Raw genomic sequence first — 19534 nt, forward strand, 5'->3', positions numbered from 1 at the left:
TGTTATTCTGTAGATTGTGTACATTACTTTCCACTTCGCTGCTTGTTGCACCTGGTTAGAAGCTAAACTGCATTTCGTTGCCTCAGTACCTGTAATATGTGCAATAACAATAAAGTTGAATCTAATCTTGAGCAGGAACAAATGTATTTACTTAGTACATATCTGACATTAACGATTAAACACATGTGTGCATTCTTTATAAATGCAAACCGAGTCAAGCCGACTCCGGAGGTGGCGGTATGCACCTTAAAGTTGTTTGCAATCCGCCAAAAAAACCGAGAGAAGAAGAAGAAGAATGCAAAGAAGAAGATGAAGAAGAAGAAGCCGACACGGAGCTGTCCGACTTCAGGCGAGCTTTTTGACACCTCCCCCGGCTGCGATCGGCTACTCTCGTCTACTTTCGAGGCGAGCCGCAATGTGTCTCAAACAAGCCTACTCTCTATTGTAAAATCCCGCCAAACTGAAGGAAACGAAACCCGAGGCTCCGACCATAGGTTTCGTTTCTCCTCAGCCGACAGACAGCTTTCAACATGTGGACTACTCTCACAGTTTCTCTCAGGTAATAATCTTACTTATACTTTCATTTTATAAACCCAAGTAGGGGGAATACTATTGAAGAAGATGTAGTCAATCAATCAATCAATGTTTATTTATATAGCCCAATATCACAAATGTTACATTTGTCTCAGTGGTCTTCACAGTGTGTACAGAATATCAGTATGACAATACGACACCCTCTGTCCTTAGACCCTCACATCGTACAAGGAAAAACTTCCAAAGAAAACCCAGTTTAAAGGGAAAAATGGGAGAAACCTCAGGGAGAGCAACAGAGGAGGGATCCCTCTCCCAGGACGGACAGACGTGCAATAGATGCCGTGTGTAAATTGAAAAGATAATACATTTGCAACATAGGTAGTCCAAATGTTTGGAAATGCATGTGTGTATAATAGGAAGATGAATCCACGAGGATATCCATCGAGGACCTATGATCCAGGACCACAGCCACGACTCAAGATCCAGCGCTCGCGATCCAGGACACAGGACCGCAGGATCATCCATGACTCCGGATCCCAGCGTATATAGACACCAAAAAGAAAGACATTTGGGGAAGCTGGGTTAATCGGAACATGAGTGTACACGGGTATAGACAGAGAGAAGGAAGAAGTAAGATGTCCCCCCGACAAACTAAGCCTATATCAGCAAAACTAGGGGCTGAATCTAATCAGCCCTAACTATAAGCTTTATCAAAAAGGAAGGTCTTAAGCGCACTCTTAAAAACGGATAGGGTGTCTGCCGCCCGAACACAAACTGGAAGCTGATTCCACAAATGTGGAGCTTGATAAGAAAAGGCTCTGGCTCCCATTGTACTTTTAAAGATTCTAGGAACAACCAACAACCCTGCATTCTTGGAACGCAATGCCCTAGTAGGACAGTAGGGTATAATGAGTTCTTTAAGGTAAGATGGCGCCTGCCCATTAAGGGCTTTGTAGGCGAGAAGAAGAATTTTAAATTCTATCCTGTGTTCGATAGGGAGCCAGTGTAAGGCAGCCAGAACAGGAGTAATGTGGTCCCTTTTCCTAACTCTGGTTAGTACACGAGCCGCAGCATTTTGAATCAGCTGAAGCGACTTGATTGACTTCTTAGTACTCCCTGATAATAAAGAGTTACAATAATACAGCCTAGAAGTAACAAATGCATGGACTAGTTTCTCTGCATCGTTTTGAGGCAAGATATGCCTGATTTTGCAATGTTACGTAGATGGAAGTAGGGCGGTCCTTGAAATTGATTTTATGTGGGCGTTAAAGGATAAATCCTGATCAAATATAACACCAAGATTCCTTACAGTCTCACTGGAGGCCAAATTAATGCCATCCATAGTTAGTATGTCTTTAGATAATTTGTTTCGTAGATTCTTCGGGCCAAGTACAATAACTTCAGTTTTGGTCGTGTTTAACATCAAAAAGTTTAAGGTCATCCACGTTTTAAGTCCTTAAGGCAGTCTTGAATTTATTTAGATGATTAATTTCATCAGGCTTGATTGATAAATATAGTTGAGTATCATCCGCATAACAATGAAAGTTTACAGAATGATTCCTTATAATATTGCCTAACTGAAGCATATATAATGTGAACAAAATAGGTCCGAGCACTGAGCCCTGTGGCACTCCATGGCTAACTTTGGTTTGCGTGGAAGATTCATCGTTAACACGTACAAACTGAGAGCGTTCAGATAGATAGGACCTAAACCAGCCTAAAGCAGTTCCCTGTATGCCAACTAAGTGCTCTAGTCTTTGCAATAGGATATCATGGTCGATAGTATCAAATGCAGCACTAAGATCGAGCAAAACAAGAATAGAGACAAGTCCCTTGTCTGAGGCTATTAGAATATCATTTGTGACTTTAACCAGAGCTGTCTCTGTGCTATGATGTGTTCTAAAGCCAGACTGAAAATCTTCAATAAATCATTGTTTTTTAAGTAATCACACAACTGTTTTGCGACCGCTTTCTCAAGAATTTTTGAGAGGAACGGAAGATTAGAAATAGGTCTATAGTTGGCTAAAACCTCTGGATCGAGGTTGTGCTTTTTAAGAAGCGGTTTTATCACTGCTACTTTGAATGATTGTGGAACATAGCCTGATAATAAAGACATATTCATAATATTTAATAAAGAAGTGCTAATTAATGGAAAAAACTTCCTTCAACAGCTTAGTTGGAATTGGGTCTAACATGCACGTTGATGGTTTAGAAGAGAGAATCATTGAATGTAATTGTTCAAGGTTAATGGCTGAAAAGCATTCTAGTTTACTATCTAGTGTAATATTAGAACTTACGATTCCGGGAGCTGTTGATAACACTATACTGGTCGAAGGCAAGAGGTCATTAATTTTGTTTCTAAGAGTAACAATTTTATCATTAAAAAAGCACATAAAAATCATTACTACTGAGTGCTAAGGGAATAGAAGGCTCAATGGAGCTGTGGCTCTCTGTCAGCCTGGCTACAGTGCTGAAAAGAAATCTTGCATTATTCTTATTCTCATCTATTAATGAAGAGTAGTAGGCTGCTCTCGCTTTACGCAGTGCTTTCTTATATTCATTGAGAGTAATATGCCAAATTAAACGAGATTCTTCAAGTTTAGTGGAACGCCATATCCTTTCAAGTTGTCTAGACTTTTGCTTTATTTTGCGGGTTTCGGCATTATGCCATGGAGCTAATCTATGTTGTTTTATTTTCTTCTTTTTCAAAGGAGCAACAGAGTCTAATTTTATTCGCAGCGCATCTATAGCACTAACAACAACATGATCAATTTGGGGTGGTGTACATTTTGTATAAGTTTCCTCCCCTACATGCAGACATGCTATCGAGTTAAGTATTGGTTGAATCTCTTCCTTAAATGTGGCTATAGCACTAACAGATAGGTTTCTGCTGCAAGAGCTTTTGACTAATGCTTTGTAGTCTAGTAACAGTACTTCAAAAGTTACTAAGAAATGGTCGGATAAAGCAGGATTATGCGGTTCGACTAATAGTTGCTCAATTTCAATACCATAAGTCAGAACAAGGTCGAGAGTGTGATTATAACAGTGGGTTGGTTTATTTACACTCTGACAGAAACCAACAGAATCTAATATAGAGTTAAATGCAACAGTAAGGCTATTTTTATCATCGTCAACATGAATATTAAAGTCACCTACGATAATTACTTTGTCTGTTTTAAGAACCAAAGTTGATAAAAACTCAGAGAATTCTGATAAGAATTCTGAATAAGGACCTGGTGCACGATACACTGTAACAAATAAGATTGGCTGCAAAGTTTTCCAGGTCGAATGCGTAAGACTAAAAACGAGGCTTTCAAAGAGGTATAATTACATTTTGGTTTAGTATTGATAAGTAAACTTGAGTCAAAGATTGCTGCAACTCCACCTCCTCGGCCCGTGCCTCGAGCAATATGAGTGTTGACATGGCTGGGTGGAGTGGCCTCATTTATGCTGACATATTCTTCATGTCTCAACCAAGTTTCAGTGAGACAGCATATATCAATATTATAATCTGATATTAAATCATTTACCAATATTGCTTTAGATGCTAGAGATCTTATGTTTAAGAGACCACATTTAATCTTCCTGTTTTGTTGCACTGTAGTAGTTGTTACATTTACTTTTATTAGGTTATTATGTATGACACCTCTATTAGGTTTTACCTTAAATTGTCCTTGGGCAGACACACACACCGCTAATATTGGGTATTTTATTGGGTTCGGGATTCCTATGGGTGACTGCCTAGGAGAGAGCGCAGAGAAGCGTGTAAGACTGCGACTCTGCCTCCTGGTCTCAACTCCAGTTTGTCATGGATTACGTCCACAAAGCCCTGAAATGTTTGCCGAAATGAGATCTGCACCTTTCAAAGTAGGGTGAATGCCGTCTCTCTTAATCAGACCAGGTTTTCCCCAGAAGGCTGTCCAATTATTTACGAAGCCCACATTGTTTGCTGGGCACCACCAAGACAACCAGCGCTGAAATGATGACATGCGGCTATACATGTCATCATTGATCAGATTGGGGAGGGGACCAGAGAAGATTACGGTGTCCGACATTGTTTTAGCATAACTACACACCGACTCCACATTAAGTTTTGTGCATTCTGATTGGCGTAAACGAACATCATTACCACCGACGTGAATAACAATCCTACTGTATTTACGTTTATCTTTAGCCAGCAGTTTAAGATGCGCCTCAATGTCGCCCGCTCTGGCCCCCGGAATGCATGTGACTGTGGAGGCTTCGGTCTCTAAATTCACGTGTCTCATAATAGAGCTACCAATAACCAGAGTTGGCTTCTCAGCGGGTGTCTCGCTGAGTGGGGAATATCTGTTAGATACGTGAACGGGTTGGTGGGGACCTGCGGGTTTCGCGTTATGCCCCTTCTGAACAGTCACCCAGCCTCCCTGCTGCTCGGGAGTTGCCGGGGGACGGCTAAGAGGAGCTACATTTTGCCGGTCCGCACATGCTAACATGGGCTTTACTTTAGCTGAGTTACTTTCTAAGATGCGGAGCCGGGCTTCTATGGCTATGATTCCCGCCTCCAACCTAACAACTATACTACATTTAACACATGTATCCTTACCAGTAAGGGAGGCCGGGAAGTAACCAAACATGAGACAGGAAGAGCAGGAAATAGCACCAGAAGGTGGGGAAAGAGCCATGGCTAGCTATCAAGCTAAAGTAGCTACCGTTAGCAAACCCGAAAAGAGTGTAGGCAACTGTGGAGTTACAGTCGCTAAGAGAAGGAGAGTTGTGAGTGCTTAAGCTGTAGTAACGTGTGATTACAACGTCAGGCAGTTGCCGTGATCAAGAGTTTTAAAACGATCGATTAAGTTTAAGTTAATAAGCTATCAGCAACAGAACAGGCACACGGGATACCCGGAGATGACAACAACAACCGGAAGTTGCAACGTGCTCACCGCAATAGGTTCCTCCTTCCGCTCAGTCTCACAGAAACATTTTGTTTGTTCGTTATTTAATATTTAATTCATGATTTTAGGAGGGCTCGTGTATTCTATGCAGGACACTTTAATATCTGTGCTTGTTGAACTCAGAGACTACAGGTTGAACTGCAGGGAGACCAACATGTAACCATTGCAGTTACTTCTACACGATCTGACTACTTTTACTCAATATTTGAGTACTTTTACTAAGTACAAGATCTGAGTACTTTTACTCAAGATGTGAGTACTTCTACTTTTACACAAGTACAACATCTGAGTACTTCTACTTGTACTCAACTACACGATCTGAGTACTTCTACTTTTACTCAACTATAAGATCTGAGTACTTTTACTCAAGATGTGAGTACTTCTACTTTTACACAAGTACAACATCTGAGTACTTCTACTTGTACTCAACTACACGATCTGAGTACTTTTACTCAAGATCTGAGTACTTCTACTTTTATTCAACTACAAGATCTGAGTACTTTTACTCAAGATCTGAGTGCTTCTACTCAAGTACAAGATCTGAGTACTTTTACTCAAGATGTGAGTACTTCTACTTTTACTCAAGTACAAGATGTGAGTACTTTTACTCAAGATCTGAGTGCTTCTACTTTTACTCAAGTACAAGATCAGAGTACTTCTCCCACCTCTAATGAAACGCTTGAGCTGAATTGATATGTTCTAACATCACTAGTTTATGACGGATAAATGTTGAAACTAAAGCTTTTAATTTTGAAGAATGTAAAAGAAGGTTCTGGATAAGCCGAGACTTCCGATTCTCTCGCGAGGGTTTGTTTCTCCTCAAATCCTTTTTGCGGGATAAACTCACGCCAGAAATACCGTCTTTAACGTTTCCGCTGTATTGATCTAACAATGAGCGAGCAGATGCTGACTCTCACGACTCTTTTACACATGGCCGTGGGTAAGTTAATTTAGAAAAAGTTACATGTCAACTTCTATGTCAATGGTGCCTGTAAGTTGGGTACGGTGCCGCGTGCATTGACTTGTTATTTTCCTAAACTGTGTTATTGTGATGTTATAAAACTGACATTGACAGTATGGGCTCTGTTCAAGTGTTTAATGTACAACGTTGAACTTAAGAATCGACCATAGCTTATATATAAGTTGTTGACGTTGGTCAGAGATAAAATGGGTAATGACAGTCGCATTACCGTCTCTTTTTTACTTGGTATGATGGATATAGTTGATTTTTAATGACGCACAGTGGTGTAAAGTACATTTACTCAAGTACTTTACTACAATTTATAGGTATTGTAGGGGAGAGTGGGGTAAGTTGAGCCATTTTTTAGTTATGCTGTCCTCTAAGCAAGGACAAATGTCACATAGTAAAAATGAAAACACACACCTATAATTCAGGATGTCTCCTATCAATGGCAATGATAAGAATTAATATTTGATCAAGGGCAGTGAAAATATTACTTCTTTAAAAAAAAAAGTTTTAATCAAAGACAGGGTAAATTCAACTTTAAATGTAGCCTACAATGACCTCTTATTATCAACTTGGCCTACTTTCATTCATTTCTCCATTGAAAAACTGGCTCACTTTACCCCATGGCCACCATTTTAGAAAAAATAGCCTAGCATTAAAATTCAGAGTCATATTTGACTTAATGATTCACATGGTTTAATACACTGCTAACACATCAACATATACAATATAAGTGTTTAAACCTGGATACTTTTTTTTTGACATGACAGCCGATATAGCTGACATCTAGAAAATGTACTTTGACAAGCAAAAAACGTTTTTTTCTAAAAATGTTTACTTACCAGAACACAATGAGGATCTCTCTTTCACAGGCAAGGAAACATGGGAGGAGCTTGCATAATTTCTAGTCACGTGATTACAACTATAAGGCGTTGTTTGGTTACAGGGGGTGGCTCAACTTACCCCTCTCTCCCCTACTTGAGTATTTCCTTTTTTGCAACTTCTACTCCACTTCAGTTCAGAGGTAAATGGTGTACTTTTCCTCCACTTCATGCAAGTTATTTACAATATAACGTGTTAGTACTATGTTATTGTACTGACATCGGTACTGTTTTCTCTATTTAAAGCTTACAGGTACAACTTTGAACTCAAGTTTGGAACTCACGTGTTTGTCCGACAATGGGCCTACCATCGCCATGTTTTGCTTTTAATGCTTTTTTTTTTAACACTTTAGTTTTTATTATATAAAAGCATTACAACAACAGCTGTGCACGTTCATAACAACACAAATAAAGTAAACAATGCAATGGATCTATAGGTACAAATACAGATAGTATAAAATAAAAAAAAGGTAAAAATGCAGTCGGGAGTCACATTCTCATTTGAACATTTGTTTGAACAGTACTTCTTAATCAATCAGTCCGTATTACTTGTCGCTGGTTTGCTTCTTATACATTGACCATTTCTCCCCATATTGTGTTTCTTGTAGTCTCAGACGATATGTCATTTTTTCCATTATGTGGATCTCCTCCACAATCTCCATACACCAGCCATCAGGCTGCACAACAAGGGGTTAAATAGGAGAAAGAAATCAAATTAAATCACTGGTCCATAAATATACACTGTTTTCACAACCCATGTTAACTTGTCACTAACTTATTATGCACTTTATAACTTAGATGATGACGAAATATGTATATATGCTGACAGTTATTTTACTCTTATTTTTTATTTATCTCCTATTTTTATAGTCTTTTATTATTATTATCATTATTTCCTTGATTTTATGTTATTGATTTTAGATTTTATTGATCTGTGTGAATCTTTGCTGTACTGTTTTTTTTCACGCTTACTCTGTTGCTGCTTTGTACTACTGAATTTCCCCTCGGGGATTAATAAAGGTTCATTTTATCTTATACACTGCTCCACCGTAGGGGGCTCCACCTTGCACCACTTCCTAGTTATGGCTTTCTTGCCAGCTATCATCAGTATTTTTACAAGATATCTATCTATGTAGTGTATATTTTCCTCTGTAAAATTGCCCAGATAGAGTACCATGTAGTCCATAGGAACCTCATAGCTCAGTATCTTTTGCATAACCTTGTGTATCGATTCCCAGAACTTGTGTATTTTCTGGCATTTCCAAAATATGTGTGTATGGTTGGCCTCTGATTCTCCACATTCTCTCCAGCACAGAGAACCTGTATTTAAATATTTACTCTGAATCTTAGGTGTGATAAAAAATCTGATCAAATTCTTCCATGAGAATTCCCTCCATATCCGTGAATTGGTGGATGTTTGATGTATCTTCCACATGTTTTGCCAATCATCATCTGAAATGGTTGTGTTCAATTCTGTTTCCCATTTTTCTTTTATATATTTAGTTGAATGTTTATTTGTGGACAATACTTTGTATAGAGCAGTTATGATTCTGATTGTGGTTTCTTTGTATGCATTAGTTATGAGTTGAATCACACCATTCACTTCCGCAGAGGGGTCTCTTTTAATTTGCTTTTTGTAGTAGTCCCTTACTTGCAAGTACTTATAGAAGTCATGTTTGTCCAGATAATATTTATCCTTCAAATTCTGGAAGCTCTGCAGCTCCCCATCCTTCTCTAATGTGCACCATGCTGATATCCCCTTGGTTATCCATAGTTTGAATCCCTTATCATATCCAGCAGGTTTAAAGCTACTATCAAATGCTACCCATTTTAGTAAATGTATATCTTTCCCTATCCCGTGCTTTTTAACTATTTGAAACCATAATTTCAGAGTGAAGGATGTAATTAAATCTAGTTGGTTCTGTATTTTCTCGTATACTTCTTTATCGCCAATAATATTCTGGATCGGATATTCAACACATTCTTTTTCTATCTCCTTCCACTTTGATGTGTAATCTGGTTTGCACCAGCATACAATATATCTTAATTGAGCAGCATTATAGTATTCTTTTAATTTTGGAAGTCCCATGCCCCCTTTGTTTTTAGATAACTGGAGGGTTTCATATTTTACTCTGGGTTTTTTGCCCCCCCAAATAAACCTTGATATTTGCCTGTCCCATGTTGTAAATTGAGTTTGGGGGACCTCCACTGGCAGGGATTGGAACAGGTAGAGAAGTCGTGGCAGAAGATTCATTTTCACCGTCTAAATTCTAGAGGTAAAGTCTAGTGGTAGAGTAGACCATCTCTCGATATCTTTTTGTATCTCTTGATTTATCTTATTGTAGTTTGCTTTGTATATTTTATTTAATCCTCTAGTAATGTTGATCCCCAAATATTTGATTTGCTTTAAATTCCAATTAAGATTGAATGTGTCCCTGATCATTGTTGATGGTGTGTAGTTAAATGTTAGTATCTGTGTTTTTGAAATATTAATTTTATATCCCGAAAGGTGTCCATATGTTTCCAGAAGCTCAATAAGCACCGGAAGTGATGTATTCGGTTGTTCAAGGAAGGCTATGACCTCATCTGCAAAAAGCCCTATCTTATGTTCCATCCCCTTTATCTCAACACCCTTCATTTCTTTATTTTGGCGAATGGCCTGTGCCAAGGGCTCCATGAAAAGAGCAAATAGAGTGGGTGATAGACAACATCCTTGTCTGGTTGATCTCTGTAAATCAATTTTGTCTGTCAAGCTTCCATTAATTTAGATTCTAGCTGTTGGTTTTTGATATAATGTTCTTATGCATTGTGTTGCCTTCTTATTAAATCCAATACGTTCCAATATTTGATACAAAAATTCCCAGTTTACCCGGTCAAATGCTTTTTCCGCGTCAATGCTTACTAGTACAGTACTTTGTTTAGTCTTTTGTGCATGGTCCACTATATGTAGGGTTCTTCTAATATTATCTTGTGCTTGACGTTGGCTTACGAATCCCGTCTGGTCTTCTATCATTTCTGATATAAAGGTGTTCAGTCGTTTAGAAATAATTTTTGTGTATATTTTATAGTCTACGTTCAATATTGAGATGGGTCTATAGTTTCCACAGTGTTCTTTATCTCTTCCTGGTTTAGGTATGACTGAAATGATTGCCTCAGTCCATGATGGTGGCATCTTGTTATTTTGAATTGTCCAATTGAAAGAGGAGAGTAGAAGCGGTGCCAGTTCTTCTCTAAACATCTTGTACCACTCGGCAGGGTATCCATCACTACCTGGTGATTTATTATTTGTTAATGAACTTATTGCGTTATTCACCTCCTCTATTGTGATGTCCGCTGTAAGAACATCGTTTTGTATGTTGCCAATTGACGGTAAGTCTAGTGAGTTTAAAAAAGTTCTCATTTCCTCTTTATCTGCGGATGCTGGTTGCGTATATAATTGTCTAGTAATCCTGAAAAATTATTTCTATATTCTCCGGTGTATATGTTAGCACGTTTGTATCTGGTTTCCTAATTTTATTTATAGTGTTGATGACTTGTTGTTTTCGTAAACGTTTTGCTAATAGTTTATCGGCTCTGGGTCCAGTTTCATAATAGTTTTGTTTCACAAACTTGTTTCTCTTTTCAATTTCATCAAGTAGTAAATCATTTATCTTTGTTCTCAAATGTTTGATTTCTTGTTCTGTTTCTGATTCTTTTGTATTCTGAAATTCCCTTTCCAATTCTCTTAATCTTTTTGAATATTTTCTATATGCCTCTAATTTAATCTTTTTTGCATTTGCAGTTTCAGCTATCAATTTCCCTCTGATGACCGCTTTCATGGCATCCCATAGGATTGTACGGTCTACTGTTCCATTGTCATTCTCCTCTATGTATTCTGCAATATCTGTTTTTATTCTCTCCTTTCTTTGTTCACCATTTAATATTCCAGAATTGAGTCTCCAGACCGTGTGTCGTGTCCTGTTATTTAAACATATTTTTAAGAAGACTGGATTGTGGTCCGACACATCCTGCATTCCTTTACCCTGTGTATATCATTTTCATTTATGAGAAAATAATCTATCCTTGAGTGGACCTTATGGGCGGCCGAAAAATGTGTAAAGTCTTTTTCCAAAGGATGTAGGGTTCTCCATACATCTATCATCCCCATTTCTTCCAGTGATATATTTACAAATTTTGATAATTGCCGTTTGGATCTTTTGTGACTAGTTGTATCCTTACTATGATTCATAACAACATTCAAATCTCCACCGCAAATTAAGATTCCCTTTGTTTCTACAGCGACTACATCGAACAAGGATTTAAAAAAGTTTGTATCGCTTTCTGGAGGTGCATATATATTTATCAGTGTTATTGGTTCATTTGCTAACCTTCCTTTAACTATGATATACCTTCCTTCTTTGTCTTTGATTTCTTTTTCATATTCAAATTGCGTTTGATTGGATATTAATATTGCAACTCCTCTTCTCCTCCCCTCCTTATATGAACTATAGTATACATTTCTAAATGCGTCTCCTGAAGGAATATGATTTGTACATTTTCCTTTTTCAATTTTCTTATAAACCCTCTCTCTTTTCTTTGGTGTGTTTAGACCATTTACATTCAGCGACACTATATTGGTACTGTTAGACATCATTACGTTGCATTGCTTCCTCAATATGTGCTCTCAAAACGACTCTGCAATAAGTAAACATGAACAACATTATGAACAAAACACAAATCAGAAATAAAAAGGGCTTCCAAATATGTGGGAATCTCCCATCACAGTGCGCGGGGAAGTCCTCCTCTTCAAAGAGGGCCCCTCCTTGGACCTCAAACTAGACCCACAAAAGGGGGGTCCATAAAGTCCAATCATGTTCAACATATCTAACTCAACATCTCTAGGTCGTCTCATATTGTATTCACTTAAATAAGCCTTTAGTGACTTTAACAGTTTAACTTTATGGCCATACCTGCTTTTGTATTCAGATGTCTAACCTCTGTACTTTGTTAAAGCGTCCTAAGGCTTTGGCTTAGCTCTCAGCTGGTAGGTTTGTAGCTTTTCTCTCGCCCGGAGCGCTGTCTCCCTTCTCGTCTTCGCCCCCTTCACCGACTGCCACTCCGTCCCTCCTCGCAGTCTCCCCTCCGCTGTTGATTCTGTGTCACCTTCTGGAGTTTCCACCGAGTAGCCTCTTTCTCTCATATCTTGTGCAGCCTCTCTGGCGCTTCCATACGTCTTTACTCCGTTGTTCCAATGTATCCTTATTTTTGCCATGGGTGTCTGAAAGCGAATTGCCTTTTCCTTCAAGATAGTTTTAATACCAGAGTAGGGCTGCAACAAACGACTAATTTGATAGTCGATTAATCTATCGATTAACGAAACGATTAATCGACTATTCGGACTATTATGCCTTGCACAATTTCTCAAACGCTCTTATTTAGCCATCAACTTTTAGATTTAGCTTGAGGTTGTTTTAGGCATGTGGAAACTAACAATGAAGACAATAAAGATGAATACTTGATTAAAAAATACATATTATTAAATTAACTAAACAAATTGTTTGCTTTTCATTTAAATTAAATAAATAATATTTCACATCAAAAGAAACAGTGTTTTCGCAAATAATAAATAATGTGATGACAGAACTGTGAACAGAATAGCTGAAACTTTAACAAAATAACTAACTCTGTTTCCTCAAAGCTGCTAGAAAGACAGTCTGTCGAACCCGGTGCATTCCTCCGTCTGAATGTGGAGAACTTTTGATACATGTTTAGACAACCTGCTCATGTTACCGCCCTCACATTCTGAACTCTTATTGCATTCTCCACATCGAGACGCGCAAAGTTTAACAACACCTCGGAGCGGCGTTCTCTCCGCAGTGCTCCGCTGCATGCAGCAGCCGTGTGTGTGTTGCTGCATGGAGCAGCCGCGTGTGTGTAAACGGCCCCGCCCCCTCCCACACAGACCAGGGAGAGAGATCTCGTCTGATCGAAAATACATCATAGACGCATTTGTTTGTCTTTTTACACATTATAAACGAGCTGGCCACACTAAGACTGCGATATAATGTTTTTGTATCAATAATACATCACATATATTTTTTAAATATCTCCAGTACCGATAACGTTGTAGCTTAACGGCGCGTAAAACGCACGTGATGACGTCACCAACGAATCGACGACTGAATTAGTTGGCAACTAATTTGGTAATCGATTAAGTCGATTAGTTGTTGCACCCCTATACCAGAGTATGCCTTCCTTTTCTGCACGATCTCTGTCGCATAATCATGATCAAAAAAGATTTGCCTGTCTCCTACTTTAATCCTCTTCTGCCATGCTTTCTTTAGAATCATGTCCTTAGTCTCGTACGTTTGAAAGTTCACTATCATTGATCTTGGGGGGGCACTCGGGGGCGGCTTTTGGCCGAGGGCTCGGTGTGCACTTTGGATCCGGAGGGGGGGTCCGTCGGAGAGCTCGAGTTCAATGCTGAGGAGTCGTTCCAGATATTTACCGGCGGAGCTCCCCTCCGTATCCTCCGGCACGCCGAAGATCCTGATGTTATTTCTTCTTGTTCTTCCCTCAAGGTCCGTTAATTTGTCTTGCATCTGCCTTGTATGATCCGACATCCCCAACAGTGCACAATTAGCCACTGACTGCCACTCTTCCAACTCAGCGATGGGTGTCTCGGCTTCGCTAACACAGCTTTTCTGTGTCTGTAGTTCGTTTTGGTTTTCTGTGAGTTTATTATATAATTCTTGCCGGAGGTTATTGATTTCTTCTTTCACTTCTTTCTTCAGTTCATCTTTAAATGTGGATAGCTGGTGTCGTATATCCTGCTTGAGCTCTCGGATATCTTTGCTAATAGCTGTTAGCCCGGCACGTAGCATATCTGCGGTATCTCGTGGCTCCGTTGCCTCTGTTAGCTCTTCCTCCTGTTCGCTAGCTTCGGCGGATTCGTCCATTTCGGGTTGTTCTCCTACTTCGTCTTGACTTTTGTTAGCTTTCCGGCTTTTTCTATTGTTTCTCCCACTCATTTTCTACTTTTTCTCGTCGAGTATTTGGCGTTAGTGGGTTTATTCGGGATCGACCTGAGAGAGTTGGTTAACTAGCGTCTTCTCACTCCACCATCATACCGGAAGTCCGACTGTTTACTTTTATAATATAACTTGTGTCACTCTTTATTTTTTTGTATCTGCTGTGCCACTTTTGCTCTAACAGTTACATGATGTGATTTAACAACCAAAGCATCTTAAAGGTCACCTATTGTGCAAAATCCACTTCCACGTGGATCCACGTCTCTTCCACATCAACGTGTGTCCGCTCTGTGGAAAGAGAGACTTTGGAAACAGAGGGGATTATGGGATACTGATTCTGCCCTTCTTTCATCTTTCAGCTGAAGATGTCTGGAAAGCTGTCCGCGGTGTCCTAATTCCTGCTGCTGTCGTTGCCCTCGTTGTTGTCGTTTGGATTCTGGAGAAACTTGGAGTGATCCGTAAGTTCCTGCTCCAAAGAATTGTTTTATCAGTTTTGGGAAACTTGCTGAAACTCTGAACCACCTCTGATTCTGCCCTTCTTTCATCTTTCAGCTGCAGGTGTCTGGAAAGCTGTCCACGGTGTCCTAATTCTTGCTGCTGTCGTTGCTCTCGTTGCTGTCGTTGCTGTCGTTGCTCTGGTTGTTGTCGTTGTTGTTTGGATTCTGGTGAAACTTGGAGTGATCCGTAAGTTCCTGCTCCAAAGAATTGTATTATCAGTTTTGGGAAACTTGCTGAAACTCTGATTCTACCCTTCTTTCATCTTTCAGCTGCAGATGTCTGGAAAGCTGTCCTCTGTGTCCTAATTCCTGCTGCTGTCGTTGCTCTCGTTGCTGTCGTTGCCCTCGTTGTTGTCGTTTGGATTCTGGAGAAACTTGGAGTGATCCGTAAGTTCCTGCTCCAAAGAATTGTTTTATCAGTTTTGGGAAACTTGCTGAAACTCTGAACCACCTCTGATTCTGCCCTTCTTTCATCTTTCAGCTGCAGGTGTCTGGAAAGCTGTCCGCGGTGTCCTAATTCTTGCTGCTGTCGTTGCTCTCGTTGCTGTCGTTGCTGTCGTTGCTCTGGTTGTTGTCGTTGCTGTCGTTGCTCTGGTTGTTGTCGTTGTTGTTTGGATTCTGGTGAAACTTGGAGTGATCCGTAAGTTCCTGCTCCAAAGAATTGTATTATCAGTTTTGGGAAACTTGCTGAAATTCTGATTCTACCCTTCTTTCATCTTTCAGCTGCAGATGTCTGGGAAGCTGTCCTCTCCCGTGTCCAAATTCCTGTTGCTCTCGTTGCTGCTGCTGTAGTTTGGATTCTGGTGGAACGTGGAGTGATCCGTAAGTTCTAAAGAATTGTTTTATCAGTTTTGTGAATCTTGCTGAAACTCTGAACTTAAACACGTAGGGTAGGACTTCCTAAAGCCCATGTATTGACTCGTACTAAATAACCCCTCTGCCTCGTCTCCAGCAGTGTGCTGACCTCTGACTGAAATGTTTCCCTCCGTTTAGAGGATAGGGTTTCTCATTTTAGAATATTGTTTCTGAACAAGCGCTCCTGGTGAAGTGATCATTACCCATCACTGGAGATATCAGTGCCTTGCATGCAGAGGTGCTGCGCTGGACGTGCCTAAAACATTTGAACACACCACAAAAACCACATCCAACTATCATACACACCTGTGTGAGAGGAAGTAACTCTGTAACTCTGGTCTTCAACCTTCCTAAATGTTCCCACACCACGCCGCTCCTCCGCTCCCTCCACTGGCTTCCAGTAACTGCTAGAATCCACTTCAAGACACTGGTACTTGCGTACCATGCTGCGTATGGATCTGGCCCTTCCTACACCCAGGACATGGTTAAACCGTACACCCAGCACGTGCTCTACGCTCTGCATCAACCAATCAGCTCGCTGCACCCTCGCTGCGAGGGGGACCCAAGTTCCCATCAGCAGGAACACGTGGGTTTGCTGTCCTGGCTCCAAGATGGTGGAATGAGCTCCCCATTGAAATCAGGACCGCAGAAAGCTTACACACCTTCCGGCGCAGACTGAAAACTCATCTCTTTCGACTCCACCTCGAGCGATAGAACTATTAACAAAGCACTTATATACTAATAAAGGGCTGGCTTACCTAAAGCCAGTTGAGTAGCACTTGAAATGATTGGCTCTTTGAAACCTGATGTACTTATATGATTCTGTTTTCTTCAAGGTTGTGTCTTCCTGGTCGAATGCACTTCTTGTAAGTTGCTTTGGATAAAAGCGTCAGCTAAATGTAATGTGATGTAACAGCAGGGGCAGAAATCTGTTCTCAGATCTGTCTCAACATCCTTCGAGCAGATCAACAAGCTTTGTGCAGATGTGTGTCTGTGAGTGGAGGAGAGTTACAGATGGACTCACTGTACTTAAGAACAGGTGGAGGTACTTTCCCCGAGTGTTTTCAGTGTGTGCTACTCTCTACTTCTACTCCACCACATCTACACATAATGATATTCTAGTTTTCTTCCACTACAGTTATTTGAAAACTTTAGTTAGCACAGGGATTGTAGCCTTTGCAGACCATTGACATGCACTGAAACCTGAAGAACTGCAGCAGAGGGAGACCCAGGGAGCAGAGCAGGGCCTCAGAACACACAACCTGTCCTTGATTGTCTCTAAAACTGTGTTTAATGTTTTCACAGGGATTTGAAAGAAAGAAGGAGAGCCGAAGACCTCAGAGGGAGATCAGCAGAGCGCTGCAGAAGAAGGCCTGGTGGGGTCAGAGGTCACAGACAGCAACCATCACATACGGTCTATTAAAGGCTCAATCAAGGCAGAACAGACCTTTCTATATCCCCTCACAAACATAGGGCTGGGCCATCAATCAATATAACATCTGTATTGTGACGGACGAGGAGTCACGTTGGATTCATGATGTGTGTGTGTATTCATAAAATATATAAATCCTGCAGTTTCATCCCAATGACACATCAGAAGATATTGTGACAGATTGTCCATACTGCAGGTCCTAGAATAAACCCATAACTATTTATTTAATCTATTTATACGGTTTAAAATAAGCACTTCCTTTTTATAAGTAATTTATTAGAGACAAATCTAAACATCCTTTAGGGATTTAACATTATTTATTAAATATTTTTAATAAACAGATATATATTTTAACAATATAGAATATTCTGGATAGTTAAAATAAAAAGTCAAAACCACTCCAGGAGTTCTCTAAAGGGAGCGAGCAGAAAGAGGAGATCCATGTCCAACTTAGTAATAGCTGTAAGAAATGTGTGTATGTATTCATGTTGGCAAACTATGAATAAGCTTAAAATGATTTGTGTAGAAAACTGTGAGCTGGATTTGGGGCCTGTTGACATGTGGTATTTGAGAACAAAGGAAGATGGGGGGAGGTGAGGGTTTGACTTACAGTCAACTCAGATCGAGGAGATAATGAAGCTCAGCTACTGTGATTGGGGAAACTTAAGAAGTGAGGTGTTGGTGATATTTGGGCAGCCAATCACAGAGGTCTGGAAGGGAGGCTCAGATAACTCCTCCCATTGTTAGCAATGTATTAAACACAGGAACCACGCTGTGTTCAGCCCTTTTCCTCTGGCTGGCTCACGTGACCTCAGGTAAATATGGGATCCCAAAGATAACTGTATTGAATTTGTACTGTATTGATTGTATTGCATTGTCATATTACCGTTAAAGTAGATTATTGTTTAACGGTTACTTGGTAGCATTGGATTCCTTCCTGTATGATAACCAGCTTGTTAGGGACGCGCGGAGATTTGAAAAAGCGGACCAGTTGTCCCTACAAATCTTCAACATAGCTCATTGCATTTATTTGATCACTTTAGAAGTGCTTCCTAGCACAGATATTAGACATGTAATGCATCAGTGCTGTCGATCATCCACCACCCGTTAGCCGGTGCCACTTGAGAGACGTCTCCTTGAGACATTCCTTGTCGCTCCCGAAAATAATAGACTGACTTAAAGTGATGCTGCGTATTTTTTAGCTCCCTGCACTTATGGGAGATACCAACTCCAACACAATCAACATATCTCACCGTGGTTTGATTGTAATACAGGAAAAAAACCTTTTAAAATGCGTGTTTTCTGAATGGAGATCGGCTAAGCTAACGCAGGATATGCTCCGACCGTCCACACTCACAACAACGGCCTACAGACATAAATAAACCAGCGACTGTATTCTCCATGACACAGGCAGTCTGTGGTTTGTACTGGTTTAACTTCTGTCTAGTTTCTGAACAGATATGAGGAGCTGTGAGCGTGAGGGCTCAGTCAGGGATGATGTGCAGCGAGGCGGTCATTGGGTATTATGATTTAATAAACTGTTGATCTAGCTCGACAGTGGCTGATTGTTTGTTTTATCTGAATGTTTATTTATGTCCTCATTTGTCTTTGCTATGTGTGTAAATAACTGTTTGTGGCTTTGTTAATTCAGCTCTATTTAAACCTGTCAGAACTGCCTTTATTCTTAAACATTTCCAATATGAAGGAGTTGTTTAAATAAAGTTTTTTACTACTTGCCAGAAATCTGCTTTGGACCTTTTCATTTACCCAGGGCTCAACGCTAACCTTTAAAAGTGCATCAGCTCTTGGTTGCCAAAACTGAAAATACGGTTGCCATTTTTAGTCACCTTATATTTTAAATAATTAAGATATTATACAGTTATACATCAACTTAATAACGAACATGTGACACAAAACAATGTTCAAATGCTTTACAATAAGTCATTAACACAATTATCTGAAACTTAAGTGGAAACTTGTCCGCTCTCAATGCTGGTATACTAAACACCAGCAGTGCAGCTGCTGTCCTGTTCTTCACAGATCCACAAAGGAATTGAGCAAGCCACTAGTTTCTTGGTCACCCGTTGTCTCCCTTTCTTTGAAGGAACTTTTACCGGAAGTGAATGGACAACATTCCTCTTTGCTTTTCGTTCGGGTTCACCTTGCGCTTTATCAGTTGAATCACTTTGAACATTCGTTTGAGATGTTGACGGGTTGGCCGAACTTTTTACCCCACAGTCAAACAACTTAATTTGCTTCACCATGTTTTGTAAAACAAACACGGCGCCCCGCGCACGCGAGTAAACGTGCATTGCTTTCTGGCTCCGTAATCACACCAATGCAGGTTCTGACTGGTCACAACAATAATTAAATATCACTCTTGATGCAACAAATTATTAAATTATTTATTTTGGAGTGCACATT

General features: G+C 40.0%; 1 protein-coding gene across 2 annotated transcripts; it reads left to right on the forward strand.

Moving 5' to 3' along the window:
• Positions 1–294: 294 nt before the first annotated feature.
• LOC139434186 (uncharacterized) lies at positions 295–18853 on the forward strand. Of its 2 annotated transcripts, XM_071203792.1 has the most exons (8): positions 295–559; positions 14686–14784; positions 14879–15010; positions 15094–15210; positions 15305–15361; positions 15398–15463; positions 15547–15645; positions 16984–18853. In XM_071203792.1, the coding sequence occupies exons 1-8, from the start codon at positions 310–312 to the stop codon at positions 16989–16991; spliced, it is 828 nt and encodes a 275-aa protein (XP_071059893.1). In that variant the 5' UTR covers positions 295–309; the 3' UTR covers positions 16992–18853. The 2 variants fall into 2 exon arrangements, with proteins under 2 accessions (XP_071059893.1, XP_071059891.1); XM_071203790.1 differs by having other exon boundaries at positions 15305–15463.
• The last annotated feature ends 681 nt before the right edge of the window (positions 18854–19534 follow it).

Source organism: Pseudochaenichthys georgianus, chromosome 1 (genome assembly GCF_902827115.2).
Source record: "Pseudochaenichthys georgianus chromosome 1, fPseGeo1.2, whole genome shotgun sequence".
NCBI lineage: Eukaryota > Metazoa > Chordata > Actinopteri > Perciformes > Channichthyidae > Pseudochaenichthys > Pseudochaenichthys georgianus.

Excerpts from the sequence above, each read along its gene's own strand:
- LOC139434186 (XM_071203790.1), top strand. The coding sequence starts at position 310 with ATGAAGAAGAAGAAGCCGACACGGAGCTGTCCGACTTCAGGCGAGCTT. Across the intron at positions 15,211-15,304 it reads GGAGAAACTTGGAGTGATCC|CTGCAGGTGTCTGGAAAGCT; the intron begins GTAAGTTCCTGC and ends TTCATCTTTCAG. Across the intron at positions 15,464-15,546 it reads GGTGAAACTTGGAGTGATCC|CTGCAGATGTCTGGGAAGCT; the intron begins GTAAGTTCCTGC and ends TTCATCTTTCAG.